This window comes from Panicum virgatum, chromosome 9N (genome assembly GCF_016808335.1).
Source record: "Panicum virgatum strain AP13 chromosome 9N, P.virgatum_v5, whole genome shotgun sequence".
Lineage (NCBI taxonomy): Eukaryota > Viridiplantae > Streptophyta > Magnoliopsida > Poales > Poaceae > Panicum > Panicum virgatum.
This window is the reverse complement of record NC_053153.1, coordinates 42422768-42436506: the sequence shown is the minus strand read 5'-3', so window position 1 is coordinate 42436506 and position 13739 is coordinate 42422768. Positions and strand designations below refer to the sequence as shown.

Here is a 13739-nt window from a genome sequence, read left to right as displayed (position 1 = left end):
ATCCTCAGCCATCGGCAATGGCATTCCCTATGAGCTTCTCTACCAAAAACAGCCTGACTACACTAGCCTCTATTCTTTTGGCTGCCTTTGTTACCTGAATCTCACGGCCACAGCACCACATAAGCTTGCACCCAGATCCACCGCGTGCATCTTCCTTGGGTACCCTTCCTCCCATAAAGGGTACCGCTGCCTCGACTTATCGACAAGGCGTATCATCATCTCGCGACATGTCGTCTTCGATGAGTCTCGCTTCCCTTCCAGCTTCCAGGCTGCCAAACCCAACTCCAGCTATGATTTTCTTCTCGCTGGACATCGATCACCTGATTTTGCAGCTGCAGCACCTCCAGCAGTCACTCCATCACCCTGTGATGTCGAGCAGCCGCGCCGTTCTGGGGTCGTGGTGGAGGACCCTGTCGACGATCCCGCCATCCTCTACCGCGGGCCGCCCCTGCGCGCCAGTCCTGCACCATCCCAGCACGTCCTAGGAGGTCACGGTGCACCTCCTGCTCCTACCGGACCAGCACCAGGACCAGCGGCCGACCGCTCTTTCAGGTTCGTCTATAGCAGACGGCCCTGGGAGCCTGCTGCCAGCGCTCCTGCATCACCGGAGCCTGCTGCAGCCTCTCCACCGCCGGCAGCTGCACCGCCATTAGCTCCTGTGCAGGAGCAATGCCGCCTGGTGACTTGTTCCCAAACGGGTACCTTGCGTTAGGTTCAGTACACGAACCTCACCGCCACGTCACCGCCGATTTCGCCGATCCTGGCGAACTACAGGAGTGGGTTAGCAGACCCAAACTGGAGAGCAGCGATGGCGGACAGGTTCCAAGCACTCATCGCCAACGACACCTGGCGCCTCTGTAAGGATCACCGGGGTGTCCGACCCTAGAGGGGGAGAGGTGAATAGGATCGCTACTCGCTTTCTATCCTAGGGCTCAATCTATTTGCATGAGATAAACCTAACACGTCCTACACATGCTAGTTATGACTAAGGTTTATCTATGCTACTCTCTACTTACCCCTAAAAGACTTGCAACCTATAGCCAATCCTAATCAAACTAACTAGGAAAGTAAAGGCACGCAAGATAGAGTAAATGTGGAAACGTAATACGGCAAGCAAAGGCTAAGTGACCCCAAGTCATCAAGACAAGGCCACCGCCACCGTCTCTCTCGAAGCGTCACCAACGGCACCGTCTTCACTATTGGAGTTTCTCACCAAGAGAGGTCTCCTTCCCCGCACAAAGTGTCGTTGCCTCTCCACACCAAGTCGGAGGGTCACACGACGAGTACACAAGATGCTTGCCGCAGCAAGGCTTTCACTGAAGCTTACTCTCTCAAGAGCTAAGCCTAACCAAGCACTAAGCACTCTCACAAGTGTGCTTAAGCCTATATGATGTACAATGAAGCTCTATGGTGGTTGGAGACGTTCTTCAAGTGTAGTAGGCTTCAGCAACTCCAGCACACTCAAATGACCCGGCCTTGGGGGTATATATAGGCAGCACAAGCAAATATAGCCATTGGAGAAAAGCTGCCAGAAAAATACTTAACGCCGATTAATCCGACGCACCTCCAATAGCCATCGTCGGTTCAACCGGTGATACTAAACTACCCGCCTCAGAAACTAGCCGTTACGTGTACGGGCAATCAACCGATGCTACGTCGGTTTAACCGGTGAGTGTAGTTGTTCTTTGAACTCTGAAAAACCAACTCTCTGGACAACTGCACCGACGTTCACCAAGACCCAATCGTCGGTTCATCCGGTGTATAGACCTTGCCTCATTTTCTGGGTCCATTGCACCGACGTATTCAACTTCCCTAACGTCGGTTCAACAGGTGAAACCAGAATTCCTGATGTGCTCCAAGTCAATGCACCGACGTATGTGATTTTCTCAGCGTCGGTTCAACCGGTGATACTAAAGTATCTCTATCTTGATTTCTTTGACTTGGATTTCTTCACGGTCTCTTCAATTCTTGTCCTTTGGAACCACCGTAGGGGCGGCCCTTCGGGCCTAGCTACGCCTATCTTCTCTTTGTCATCACTTTGAACCTAAAAGCCTGAGAATGGTCATCTTAACAATCATATTAGTCCAAGTGTTGTGTTGTCTATATCAATCACCAAAACATTATATTGAAATATGGCATGAGAGGTCATTTTCGCTACAGCCTCGTCCCACGACCACCAGGCGCCAACATCGTGACGGGCAAGTGGATCTTTAAGCACAAGTACCACTCGACGGCACCCTTGCCCGTCACAAGGCGCGTTGGGTGGTTTGTGGCTTCTCCCAGCAACACGGTGTCGACTATGACGAGACTTTCAGCCCCGTCGTTAAGCCTGCCACCATCAGAACCATGCTCAGAATCGCCGTCTCTCGCAACTAGCCGATCCACCTGTTGGACGTGAAGAATGCTTTTCTTTATGGCCACCTACAGGAGACAGTCTACTGTCAGCAGCCTCCCGACTTCGTCAACCCCGCCAAGCCTGACTATGTTTGTCTTTTGCAGAAGTCTCTTTATGGACTAAAATAGGCCCCACGTGCGTGGTACCAGCATTTTGCCACTCACATACGACAGCTTGGCTTCGTCCTGGATGCTTCAGACACTTCCCTCTTTGTTTACAAGGAGGGTACGACCATCGCCTACCTGCTGCTCTATGTCGACGACATCATCCTGACCGCCTCATCGCTTGAGCTGCTTCGCCGCATCATGACTCGCCTCCATGCCGAGTTCGCGATGACCAACCTTGGTTACCTGCACCACTTCCTCGGCATTGCGGTGTCGCGATCCACCGACGGCTTATTCCTGTCCCAGCGACAGTACGCCCTCGACCTTCTACAGCGGGCAGGCATGGTCGAGTGTCACTCCACATCGACACCAGTCGACACTCGGGCCAAGCTTCCGCATCAGACGTTGCCCCAGTTGCCGACCCATCGGAGTATCGGAGTCTGCAAGTGCTCTCCACCAGACCTGGCCTATGCCGTCCAACAGGTTTGCCTCTTCATGCATGATCCACACGAGCCACACCTCGAGCTGATCAAGCGCATCTCGCGCTACATGAAGGGCACCCTGCTGACAGGCCTCCACCTGGGTACTGGCCCTGCTGAGTCGTTGACGGCCTACTCCGACGCTGACTGGGCTGGCTGCCCCGACTCCAGACGCTCCACTTCAGGCTTCTGCTTCTTCCTCGGCGATAACTTGGTGTCTTGGTCCACCAAGCGCCAGACCACAGTCTCCCGCTCCAGTGCTGAAGCGGAGTACCGAGCCATCGCCCACGTCATCGCCGAGTGTTGTTAGCTGCGCCAACTTCTCCACGAGCTTCACGTCCCGATTGCTGTTGCGACCGTTGTCTACTGCGACAATGCCAGCGCGGTCTATATGACCGCCAACCCTGTCCATCATCGTCGCACCAAGCATATCGAGATCGACATCCACTTTGCCCGCGAGAAGGTCGCCTTGGGGGAAGTCCGTGTTCTCCACGTACCTTCCTCTCATCAGTTCGCGGACATCATGACCAAAGGGCTACCTGTACAGTTATTCACTGACTTTAGGTCCAGCCTTTTGCGTCCGGGATCCTCCCGCTGCTACTGCGGGCGGGTATTAGGATTTGTATAGGCATTCATTGCATTGATTACATTTATTCCCTGTAATCTTGTACTACCATTTGTACCTGCCCTTTGGCTATATATAAAACAGCCACCCCCCTCATTAGGGTGTGAGGTGTCCTCCTAATCTTCTCTACAATCTCCTTGATTGAGTGCTATTTCTATAAACTCTAGGATCTCCTTGCCTATATATTGTACACCCTTGTACCCTAGATAATCAATCTACTAATTCCCCAAATCATATCTTCTCTCATGGTATCATGAGTCTGGGTTTCTCTCCCGGCGCCTCTTTCGTTACCCTAGTGCGCCTCCCTGGCCACGTCGCGCGCCTCCCCGGCTGCGCCTCCCCTGTTCTTGCGCCAGCCCTCTTGCTGTGCCGCCAGGACAGGGCGCTCCACCCTCCACCATCCGGCCTCTGCTACCGTGGATCAGGGCGCCGCCGACGCCCAGGCACAGGCTGCCACAGTAGCTGCTGCCATGGCGCAGGCCGCCACCTACGCCAAGGTCAAGGCCGCTGTCACGCCTTTCTCCACCGTGGACGCTGACGCCGCCGCCTAGGCCGCCGTCCAAGAGCGCGATGCCACTGCAGCGCGCGCTCGGGACACCTTGGCAGGCGCTGAGCAGGCACGCCCCGCCGCTGACAGCGTGCCCGTCGACGCTGATGGCAGGCCAACCGGTGCCGATTCCGACATTGAGGACGCCCTCTCCGACGCCGGCTCCGACCCCAAGTCGCCTGATTTGCATCAGGCCCTTCTCCTTCACGAACATTCGTGGGCCGTCCAGAACATTTGTGGGCCGATCTCCGTCGCCGTCCAGAACATTTGTGGGCCGATCTCCGTCGTACTCGACGTCAACGCCGGGAATTACACTAGGTGGCGCGATCAGTTCTCCTCGTCGTCGGCAAGTACTCGCTGCAGGAGCATGTCCTGCGGGACAAACCGGCGTCCACCTTCCCTGACTGGCAACGCATGGATTGTGTTGTCAAGTCATGGATCCTTGGCACCATCTCCGACGACCTCGCCGAGACGATCACGAGCTAGCACTCCACCGCCCACACTACTTGGTGTGCCGTGGAGTCGCAGTTCTTCAACAACCGCGAGAGGCGCGCGCTCCTCCTCGACACCAAACTTCGTACATTCGTCCAAGGTGATTTGTTTATCACGGGCTATTGCAAGGAGTTGAAGATGGTGGATCAGCTTGGCGCCTTGGGTGAGGCGGTCTCCGACCGCACCCTCGTCCTCCACATCATTCGCGGCTTGAACGAGCGGTTCAAGAACATCGGCATGCACCTCCGACACGGGCGCCCCTTCCCCACCTTCCTCGAGGCCAAGTTTGATCTCCTCCTGGAAGAGCTCACGATGGAGCCTCAGGCGCCATCTCAAGCCACGGCGCTCGCGGCCTCTACCACAACCCAGTTGGGGCGCTCGGCTGGCACCGGCTCCGGGGGCGCCCCTGCTTCCTCGTCCAAGAGCCGCTGCAGCAGGCGCAGCGGCAAGAACAGCGGCTCTGGACAGACAGCAACAGGGCGGGCAGCCCTCCAGCGGCCAGCCCGCCACCTAGAAGACCGGCTATGGGGGCACCCAGTGGCCCTCCTACAACCCTTGAACTGGGTCCATCCAGATATGGCCCGAGACGAGGCCTCCTCTCGCTCCACTCCCGGCGCGCGCCCCCCAGCATCCAGCACCATAGCAGGCCCTGCTGGTGCAATTGCCTCCTCCACAGCCTACTCCAGCAGCCACCGCTCCAGACCACGCCAGCCAGTGCCCCCCCTCGTGGATTCTACAATCCACTCGCTGGGCTGCCCTCCTGGGATCAGCAATCCCTGGCGTCGACATTCAGCACCATGACTCTGCAACAGCCCCAGCAGTCCACTGACTAGTACTTCGATTCAGGTGCTACCTCCCACATGACCTCACGTCCAGACACTCTTTCTCGCTTCACTTTCCCGCGGTATCCTACTCCTACTTCTATTGTTGTCGGTAATGGTTCCTTGCTTCCCGTTACATCCACTGGCACTACAGTTATTCATCCTTCTTTACATCTTAATAATGTTTTGGTCTCTCCTCAACTTATTAAGAATCTGATTTCTGTACGCCAGTTTACCTTCGATAACAATTGTTCAGTTGAGTTTGACCCCACTGGCTGTTCTGTGAAGGATCTTCTGTCTCGAAACGTGATCGTCAGGTGCAATAGCTCAAGACCAATGTACCCTCTCCACCTGCCGGCTGCGCGCTCCTTGGTTGCTGCATCTTCGTCTTCCCTCTGGCACCGTTGTCTCGGTCACCCTGGGCGCAAGGTCCTCTCCACTCTGGCGTCCTCCGGCCTACCCAATTGCCGTCATGATCATAGTTCTTCTCTTTGTCATGCGTGTCAATTAGGGCATCATGTGCATTTGCCTTTTCAGTTGTCATCCTCTCGAGCGTCAAATAATTTTGATATTATACATTGTGATCTTTGGACATCACATGTTCTCAAGTATTATTTGGTCGTTCTTGATGATTGCTCACATTATTTGTGGACTTTTCCTTTGAAGCTGAAGTCAAACGTCTCCTCGACGCTTGCTTTGCCTTTGTGCAAACCCTGTTCGGCACCACCGTGAAGGCCGTTCAGTGCGATAATGGCCGCGAGTTTGACAACTCCACCTCTCGCACATTCTTCTTCACTCACGGTGTTCACCTTCGCATGTCATGCCCCTACAGTTCTCCTCAGAATGGTAAGGCTGAGCACATCATTCGTTCCACTAACAACGTTGTGCGTTCCCTTCTATTCTAGACATCCCTTCCGCCGTCCTTCTCGGTAGAAGCGCTGCAGACAGCCACCTATCTCATTAACATCTTGCCCACCCAGACACTACAGAAATCCACACCGCACCTCGCTCTTTTCGGCAAGGCGCCTACCTATGATCACCTGCGTGTCTTCAGCTGCAAGTGTTATCCCAACCTATCCTCAACCGCTCCCCATAAACTCTCCCCTCGGTCTACCCTGCGTGTCTTCCTAGGGTACTCTGTTCATCATAAAAGATATCACTGCCTTGGTCTCTCCTCCAACAGATTGATCATCTCTCGACATGTTATATTTGACGAGTCAGCTTTTCCCTATGCTAAGCGCGGCTATTCTCCTTCAGCGGCCAATTTTGAGTTTTTGGATGCTACTGACTTTGTGCCAGCACCTATCGGTGTTGTGCCCAAGTTTCTTGCTGCAGGTTCCTCCTCCGCACAGCCACATGCGGCTGCGCCCGGTGCTGGTCCAGCAGTGCATGATGCGCTCCCAGCTGGTCCTTTGCTCTCGAACGAGCCCCCACCCATGCTAGATGCCTCCCTCCTTCCTGCACAGACACGTGCGGCATCGGCTTCCCTGATTGACGGCACACACAGCCCCTCGCCAGACTCTCCTGCGCCCTCTCCGACACCTCAACCGCGTGGCCCCCCGCCGGGATTCGCGCCGCTACCCCAGCACCCGGCCCCCGCTACATGGGTGCCCTCGAAGTGCGTCATCACCCAGGTTTACACGCGCCGTCCACGTCCGGCTGCGGTGCCGAACTCGGCTTCCACTCCGGCAACCACGACTTTGGCACCCTCGGCGACCTCGACGCCCTCGGCCACTTCTTCGGCGCCTGCGCCCTTGCCAAAGGGTGTTGTTGATGTCCCTCCTGTGACCAACTAGCACCCAATGGCCACACGGGCCAAGTCTGGCTTCCGCGTCCCGCCGCTGTACCACTCCGCCCCGCTATCTCCGATCCCGAAGACCTTCCGCAGTGCACTGGCCGACCCCAATTGGCATGCCGCTATGGAGGAAGAACATGCTACTCTTATGAAGAACCACACCTGGGAGCTCGTTCCACGGCCTTCACAGGCCAACGTGGTCACCGGCAAATGGCTCTTCAAGCACAAGTTCACCGCCGACGGGTCCCTTGAGCGGTACAAGGTGCTCTTGGTTCTTCGTGGTTTCATCCAGCGCCCTGGCATGGACTTTGGTGAGACTTTCAGCCCTGTTGTGAAGCCGGCAACCATTCGCACAGTGCTCTCTTTGGCCCTCTCTCGGCAGTGGCCTATTCACCAGCTCGATGTGAAGAATTCCTTCCTTCACGACACCTTGCAGGAGACAGTCTATTGCGTGCAGCCGTCTGGTTTCGAGGATTCCGCCCACCCAGAGTTTGTTTGTCATCTCAACAAATCTCTCTACGGGTTGAAGCAGGATCCCCGCGCTTGTTTGTCATCTCAACAAATCTCTCTACGGGTTGAAGCAGGATCCCCGCGCTTGGTACAGTCAGTTTACTACACTTGCTCTCTCTCGAATTCGTTGAAGCCAAGTCAGACACCTCGCTCTTTGTCTATCAGCGCGGCTCAGACATAGCTTATCTGCTTATGTACGTTGATGATATTGTGCTCATAGCATCATCACCGGGTTTTCTTCGACGGATTATTTCGGCCCTCCAGCAGGAATTCTCTATGAAGGACCTCGGCGAACTCCATCACTTTCTGGGTATGCGAGTTCAGCAGTGCAGCCAGGGCCTTCTTCTTTCTCAGTGGTAGTTCATGTTGGATATTCTAGAGCGTGCTAAGATGACAGAGTGCAAACCGTGTTCCACTTCTGTCGACACAAATCCGAAGGTTGCTGTTGATGGAGGTGTACCTGTGGCCGATGCTTCGGAGTACTGCAATCTAGCTGGTGCCTTACAGTATCTCACTTTCACCTGGGCAGATATTGCCTATGCCGTCTAGCGGGTCTGTCTTCACATGCATGATCCACGGGAACCTCACTTGCTGGCTCTGAAGCGCATTCTGCGCTACCTTCATGGCACTCTTCATCTGGGTCTTCTACTGCGACCATCCACCTCTTCGGATCTTGTGGTCTACACTGATGCTGATTGGGTTGGTTGTCCAGATACGCGCAAGTCCACCTCGGGCTATGCAGTGTTCCTTGGTGACAACCTCATCTCCTAGTCTTCCAAGCGTCAGACGAATGCCACTGTTTCTAGGTCCAGTGCGGAGGCTAAGTATCACACAGTGGCCAATGGAGTTGCCGAGCCTACTTAGTTGCGCCAGCTCCTTCAGGAGCTTCACGCCCCTCTTCGCCGCGCTACTCTGGTATATTGTGATAATATCAGCGTTGTTTGCATGACCTCCAATCCTGTTCATCACAGTACGCGGATATCTTTACCAAAGGCATGCCTTCTTCTTTGTTCACGGAGCTCAGGTCCAGTCTGAACGTGTGCAGTGGCTGACGATCAGACCGCGGGGGCGTGTTAGACAGTATCTATAGCCGGCCTAGGTGGGCTAGGCGTGCGGACCTTGCAGCCCAGCACTTCTTGGGTTTATGGTAGATGATTTCTATATTAGGCAAGGATCTCCTTGATTGGGTGCTATTTCTATAAACCCTAGAATCTCCTTGCCTATATATTGTACACCCTTGTACCCTGGATAATCAATCTACTAATTCCCCAAATCATATCTTCTCTCACATTCAAACCTACCATGATCTAAAAATTAAGAGAGGGAGGGAAGCAAACCCATGTGCGTATTTAATAAGTTACTAAGAAGGATCAAAGCAACAGCTAATGTAGTTAGAAAGTGAGATGGATAAGAGTCAAACATGGCAGAATTTGCACAAGAAATATTTGCCAAAATATGGCAGAGAATCAATAATCCATTCAGTTTAGTTGGCATTGTAAAACAACAATCATGGCATACAAAGGCGAATTTAGCAACATGCCAATGTGGATTGCAGCGCTCTTTACTCATGGTTAGACTATGCATCATCATTCAGTTTATTCAGTATCAGCATAAAACTCCATAAAAATTGACATAATCAGCCCAAACCACCAATTTAGGCGTTGTAGCTACAGCAGCCCATACTCAACAGCCAATGCATGGATCCACCGATTTACTTGCTTAATAAAAAATGAAGGTAATGAAAACCGAATTCGGTGCTACTATTTATAGCGGTGCTCACTTCCTTGCCAGATAGAATACTGGAACATGCTAAACAAGTCACCACCTTTTATAACACGTTGCTGGCAAATTAACCGATTGATCTGCAGCTACGTCGCAATCTCCCCGCTCCATGTCTGAAAGCACGACTACACAACAGAGCGCACCGCGCGAGGACAGAGAAATCGAGGATCGGGGCGCTCACCCCCGCGGTCGATGAGGAGGAAGGTTGGCATCGCGCCGGGCTTGGCACGGAAGGGGTGCTTGCCGTCGAAATCGTCGCAGGCGTTGGCGTTGTCCTTGGGGTAGACGACGGCGCCCGCCATGCTCCCGCCGTACTGCGGGATGCCGAAGTTGCCGATGGCGCTGTCGCGGCGCCCCCGCAGCGAAGTCGGCGACGTGACCATCAGGCTGTTCTTCTCCACCACGAAGCGCGCCTCCACCCCCGCCGCCGCCGCGGCGGCGAGCAGCGCCAGCAGCAGCGGCAGGGTCCGCCGAAACCCTAGCTCGCCCATCGCGTGCGAGCTCCGGCGGCGGCGAGGATTTAGATCGGAAACTAGGCTCAACGGAATCGAAGCGGAAGCAGTTTTTTTTCCCCTTCTCTTTAATGCCGACTGCTATCCCTTTCTCGCGTACTAGCGCTCAGCTCGTGGCTCGCGTGGTGGAGCAGCGCGAGTGGTGTGAATGCTGGGTGCGTGCACCGTGGGCTAGACCTTCGGGGCACGTCTCACTGACAGGAGCACCCGGCTCTCGGGTAGGACGCGAAATTTTTGCTGACAAGCTAGCTGAATATAGTATTTGTTTTTTTAAAAATGCACAATTTATTTGGTTTCGTTCCGTTGGAGGTGTTTTTAAAAGGAATCTAGGTTCCTAAGTGGATTTTGGTGTTTGACGACAAAATTGTATATGTTTAATGTGTTATCTAAGCATGTGTGCAGGAGCTATGATTGGATAAGCGATCAAGAATGATGAAGTACGTCCTTAAAAAAATGAAAAAGCGGTGTTGGATATAAACTCCGTACTATCAAGGGGGACGTCGATCCAAAGGTTGTGAATAAATTCTAGTGCTCAAGGAACCTAAACAAAACTAATGAGAGGTTTTTTGTCACACAAAATTCAAAAAGAAGCAGTCGTGAGTAAGTTTGTGAGATGAGTCCGGTTAGTCCGGACTTGAACTCAGATAGTCTGGGTGTCCGGAGTATCCGGACAATTTCCCGGAGTATCCGGATAACTCTTGGCCAACGGCTACTTTCTCCGTGTGAGGAGTATAAATACTCCTCTTCCCCCCTCACTCACTCTCTCTCTTGCTCATTTCGAACCATACCAAGTCCTAATTCTAGAACAAGCTCTCTCACTCCCTCCCTTTGATTCTTGAGAGATTTCTTGAGGGATTCAAGTGAGAGACTTGCAAGAGAAGAGATTCGAGCTACTGAGCATCCATTCCAACCCTTGAGCACTAGTTCTTCGTTGAGCCCGCGGATTCAAGTCTTTTACTCTTGGAGCTTTGAGCTTCTAGACGGCTAGGCGTGCTCGTGAGTGCTCAAGCTGCATTGTGAGCTCCACGTCAAGTTTGTAAGTTTCATTCCTCTCCGAGGAATCCATAGTAAGTGACCTCGGGCTTGAGCATTGGTCTCGCCCTTGGGTGAGGAGCATAGGGGTTCTTGAGCACCGTCTTTTGAACTCTTCCTCAACGGAGACGTAGCACCTTCGGGTGTGAACTTCGGGAAATAAACCCTACGCCAATTGTTGTTGCTTTACTTGTTTTACTTGACATTTGTTTGCGAGTTGACCTTGTTAGGGTTTGAGGTCGATCTACGTATTTACAAGGTTCTTGTCAAGCTTGTCTAGTAGAATTATCTTAGAAAACCTCCTGGTAACTTATAGTTTATTTGATTCAAGCCTCTCATTCTCTTTATATTCTTTTTGAGCACGTTGCACTGCGACTCGGATAGTCCGGACAGTCCGAAGTATCCGGACAAAACCCCGGACAGTCCGGGTCATCTGTTACTGATCCAATTTTTAAGTATTTTAATTTCAGGTTTAGCCTATTCACCCTCCTAAGCATCTTCAGATCCTCTCAATTGGTATCAGAGCTTGGATCTCCGTGTTTAAGCTTAACTGCTTGGAGAACAAAAGAAGATGTCAGGCGAACACTCTCCCAAGAGTCCCGTTAATCCGACGAGTGAGGAAGACAAGGACAAGAACAAGAATGATAATGGTAAACCTGAAGATGAGAAACAAGATGAATCAAGTGGCTCAAAAGGCAAGAAAAAGAAAAACAAACATGATGATGACAACTCGGAATCAAGTGATGATGAGATGTCATATAGAGAATGGAAGGCATGGAAGAAGTAGCAAAAATTGAAGAGCAAAAATAAGAAGAAAGCCAGCTCCAAAGTTTTGATTGACTCAAGTGATGACTCGGACTCCGACCACTAGCGAAGTTCATTTCGAAATTCTAGCAAGAGTGAGTCATCAAAAGACAAGAAGAAATTTAAGTATCACCGTGTGTCTCATGATTATACATTTTAACTTCCAAGTGACCATGGTGCATGATGAGCCCATGGCTCCTCAAATCATTGCAGCTTGTGTCGATAAAAAGAAGTGCAATAATTCAAAAAATTCAGACGGTAATGATGTGAAAAATCTTTCAGTTATAAAGCTCAGTGCATTTTGTTTTGATGTGAACCAAAATATTATGAAGAAAGGCTTTCTATCTAGTACTGCAAGTATTGCACGCAAGGTAATATTTGGTGGAGCTAATAATTTGCGCAAGAAGAAAGAGATACAATCCGGAGGGATTATTCACATTGTTGGAAGTGTTCACGTGGAGATCAATCAAACGTGAATTGATTAGCATCCTTGCTGGATTATTTTATTGTTTTCTTCATGCATGGCGTTTGTTGGCTGCTCTACTCAATTCATACGTGTGGCTTGGTTTCAATTAGGAAGGCTAAGTTTTAATTAGGAAGGCTAAGTATGGTAATTCGCTTTGTTGCCGGATTATTATATTATTTCTATTCATGTTTGAGTCGGACTTGAGTCTGGTGCCTGCGTGCACTTTGGGTTTGTGCCTGTGCGCACATATAAGCCTAGGTGCTGTCCTGTAAGGAGATTAGATTGGATTTTATTTGTGTCTCTCGTCTAGGGTTTCTCCTACGAACAGCGAGACGCCGTCCGATCTCATCTACCTTGCCGATTCTTCTGGATCGTGATTGGGAGCGTGATCAGGATTGTTTCCTGGGTGCGCTGCTCCAGATTCTTTAGTGGATCCCCATCTTCTGATCGTGGTTCGTCGTGGCCACGGGTGGAAGATTTATCTAGGGATTGGTTTGCATCTATTGTAAGCCGATCCCTCATTATCTATCATTGCTACTGAGCATATTTGATTATTCAGAATAATCGTTTGATCTGTGTGGAGATAGACACTATATTGTTTTGGGATAATATTTGTGGCTGTGTCTCCCGTGTTTGTCAGAGATTAAAATAATTCTTCTATATATTTTAATCTTTGATCTATTACTGTGGTGCTGAACTGCTAGCTTTTGTGAACAAGTGCTGATTTGCTAGTCAGGCTAATAGCTTCGCTGTGGTAACATAACTAAAGGGAGCTGGACTATATATATTTTGTGCTGGTGACGGGGTTTCATTGTTACAACTCACGTTAGATTGCTAGAGGACTTGATCATTGGAGATAGCTTAGTCAAGTTAGTGCATAATTTATATTGGATATAAATTCAGCTTGTCATCCAAGAAATAATTCAGATTATATTGATTATTGATTCTTGTACCGTGAAAGATTGGGCAAATCTTTGGACAGTGCAGGCGTGTCCTTATCAGTGCATCTATTCATATGGGAAAGCCTCCGTTCTTTGATGGAACCGGATACAATCAATGGAAAACCAAGATATTTGGATACTTGAATGAAATTTATAAGGATCTATGGAAAGTTGTGGAAGTTGGATGTGAAATTCCGGATGAAGATAAGACTCCAACACCATTGCAACAATATGTGCTACAAAGAAACTTTTAAGTCTTGAACATTCTTCACACATCCGTGAGTTCGGAAGAGTTTGACAAGATAGAGGATGCACTAACCGCCAAAGATGCTTGGGACACTCTCCAAGTCAACCATCAAGGTTCAAGAAAAGTTCGTGAATCAATAATAATGACTTCGGAAGATGAACTAAGTCTTTTCTCTATGAAAAAGGAT

General features: G+C 51.1%; 1 protein-coding gene across 1 annotated transcript in view; it reads right to left on the bottom strand.

The window, feature by feature from the left end:
• Positions 1-10161, bottom strand: part of LOC120689691 (vacuolar-sorting receptor 3-like) — a 40741-nt gene extending 30580 nt beyond the window's left edge. Inside the window, exon 1 of the mRNA XM_039972058.1 lies at positions 9732-10161. Coding sequence (XP_039827992.1) covers positions 9732-10041 — 310 coding nt within the window. The 5' untranslated portion in view covers positions 10042-10161. The remainder of the gene's footprint in view (positions 1-9731) is intronic.
• Between the last annotated feature and the right edge of the window lie 3578 nt (positions 10162-13739).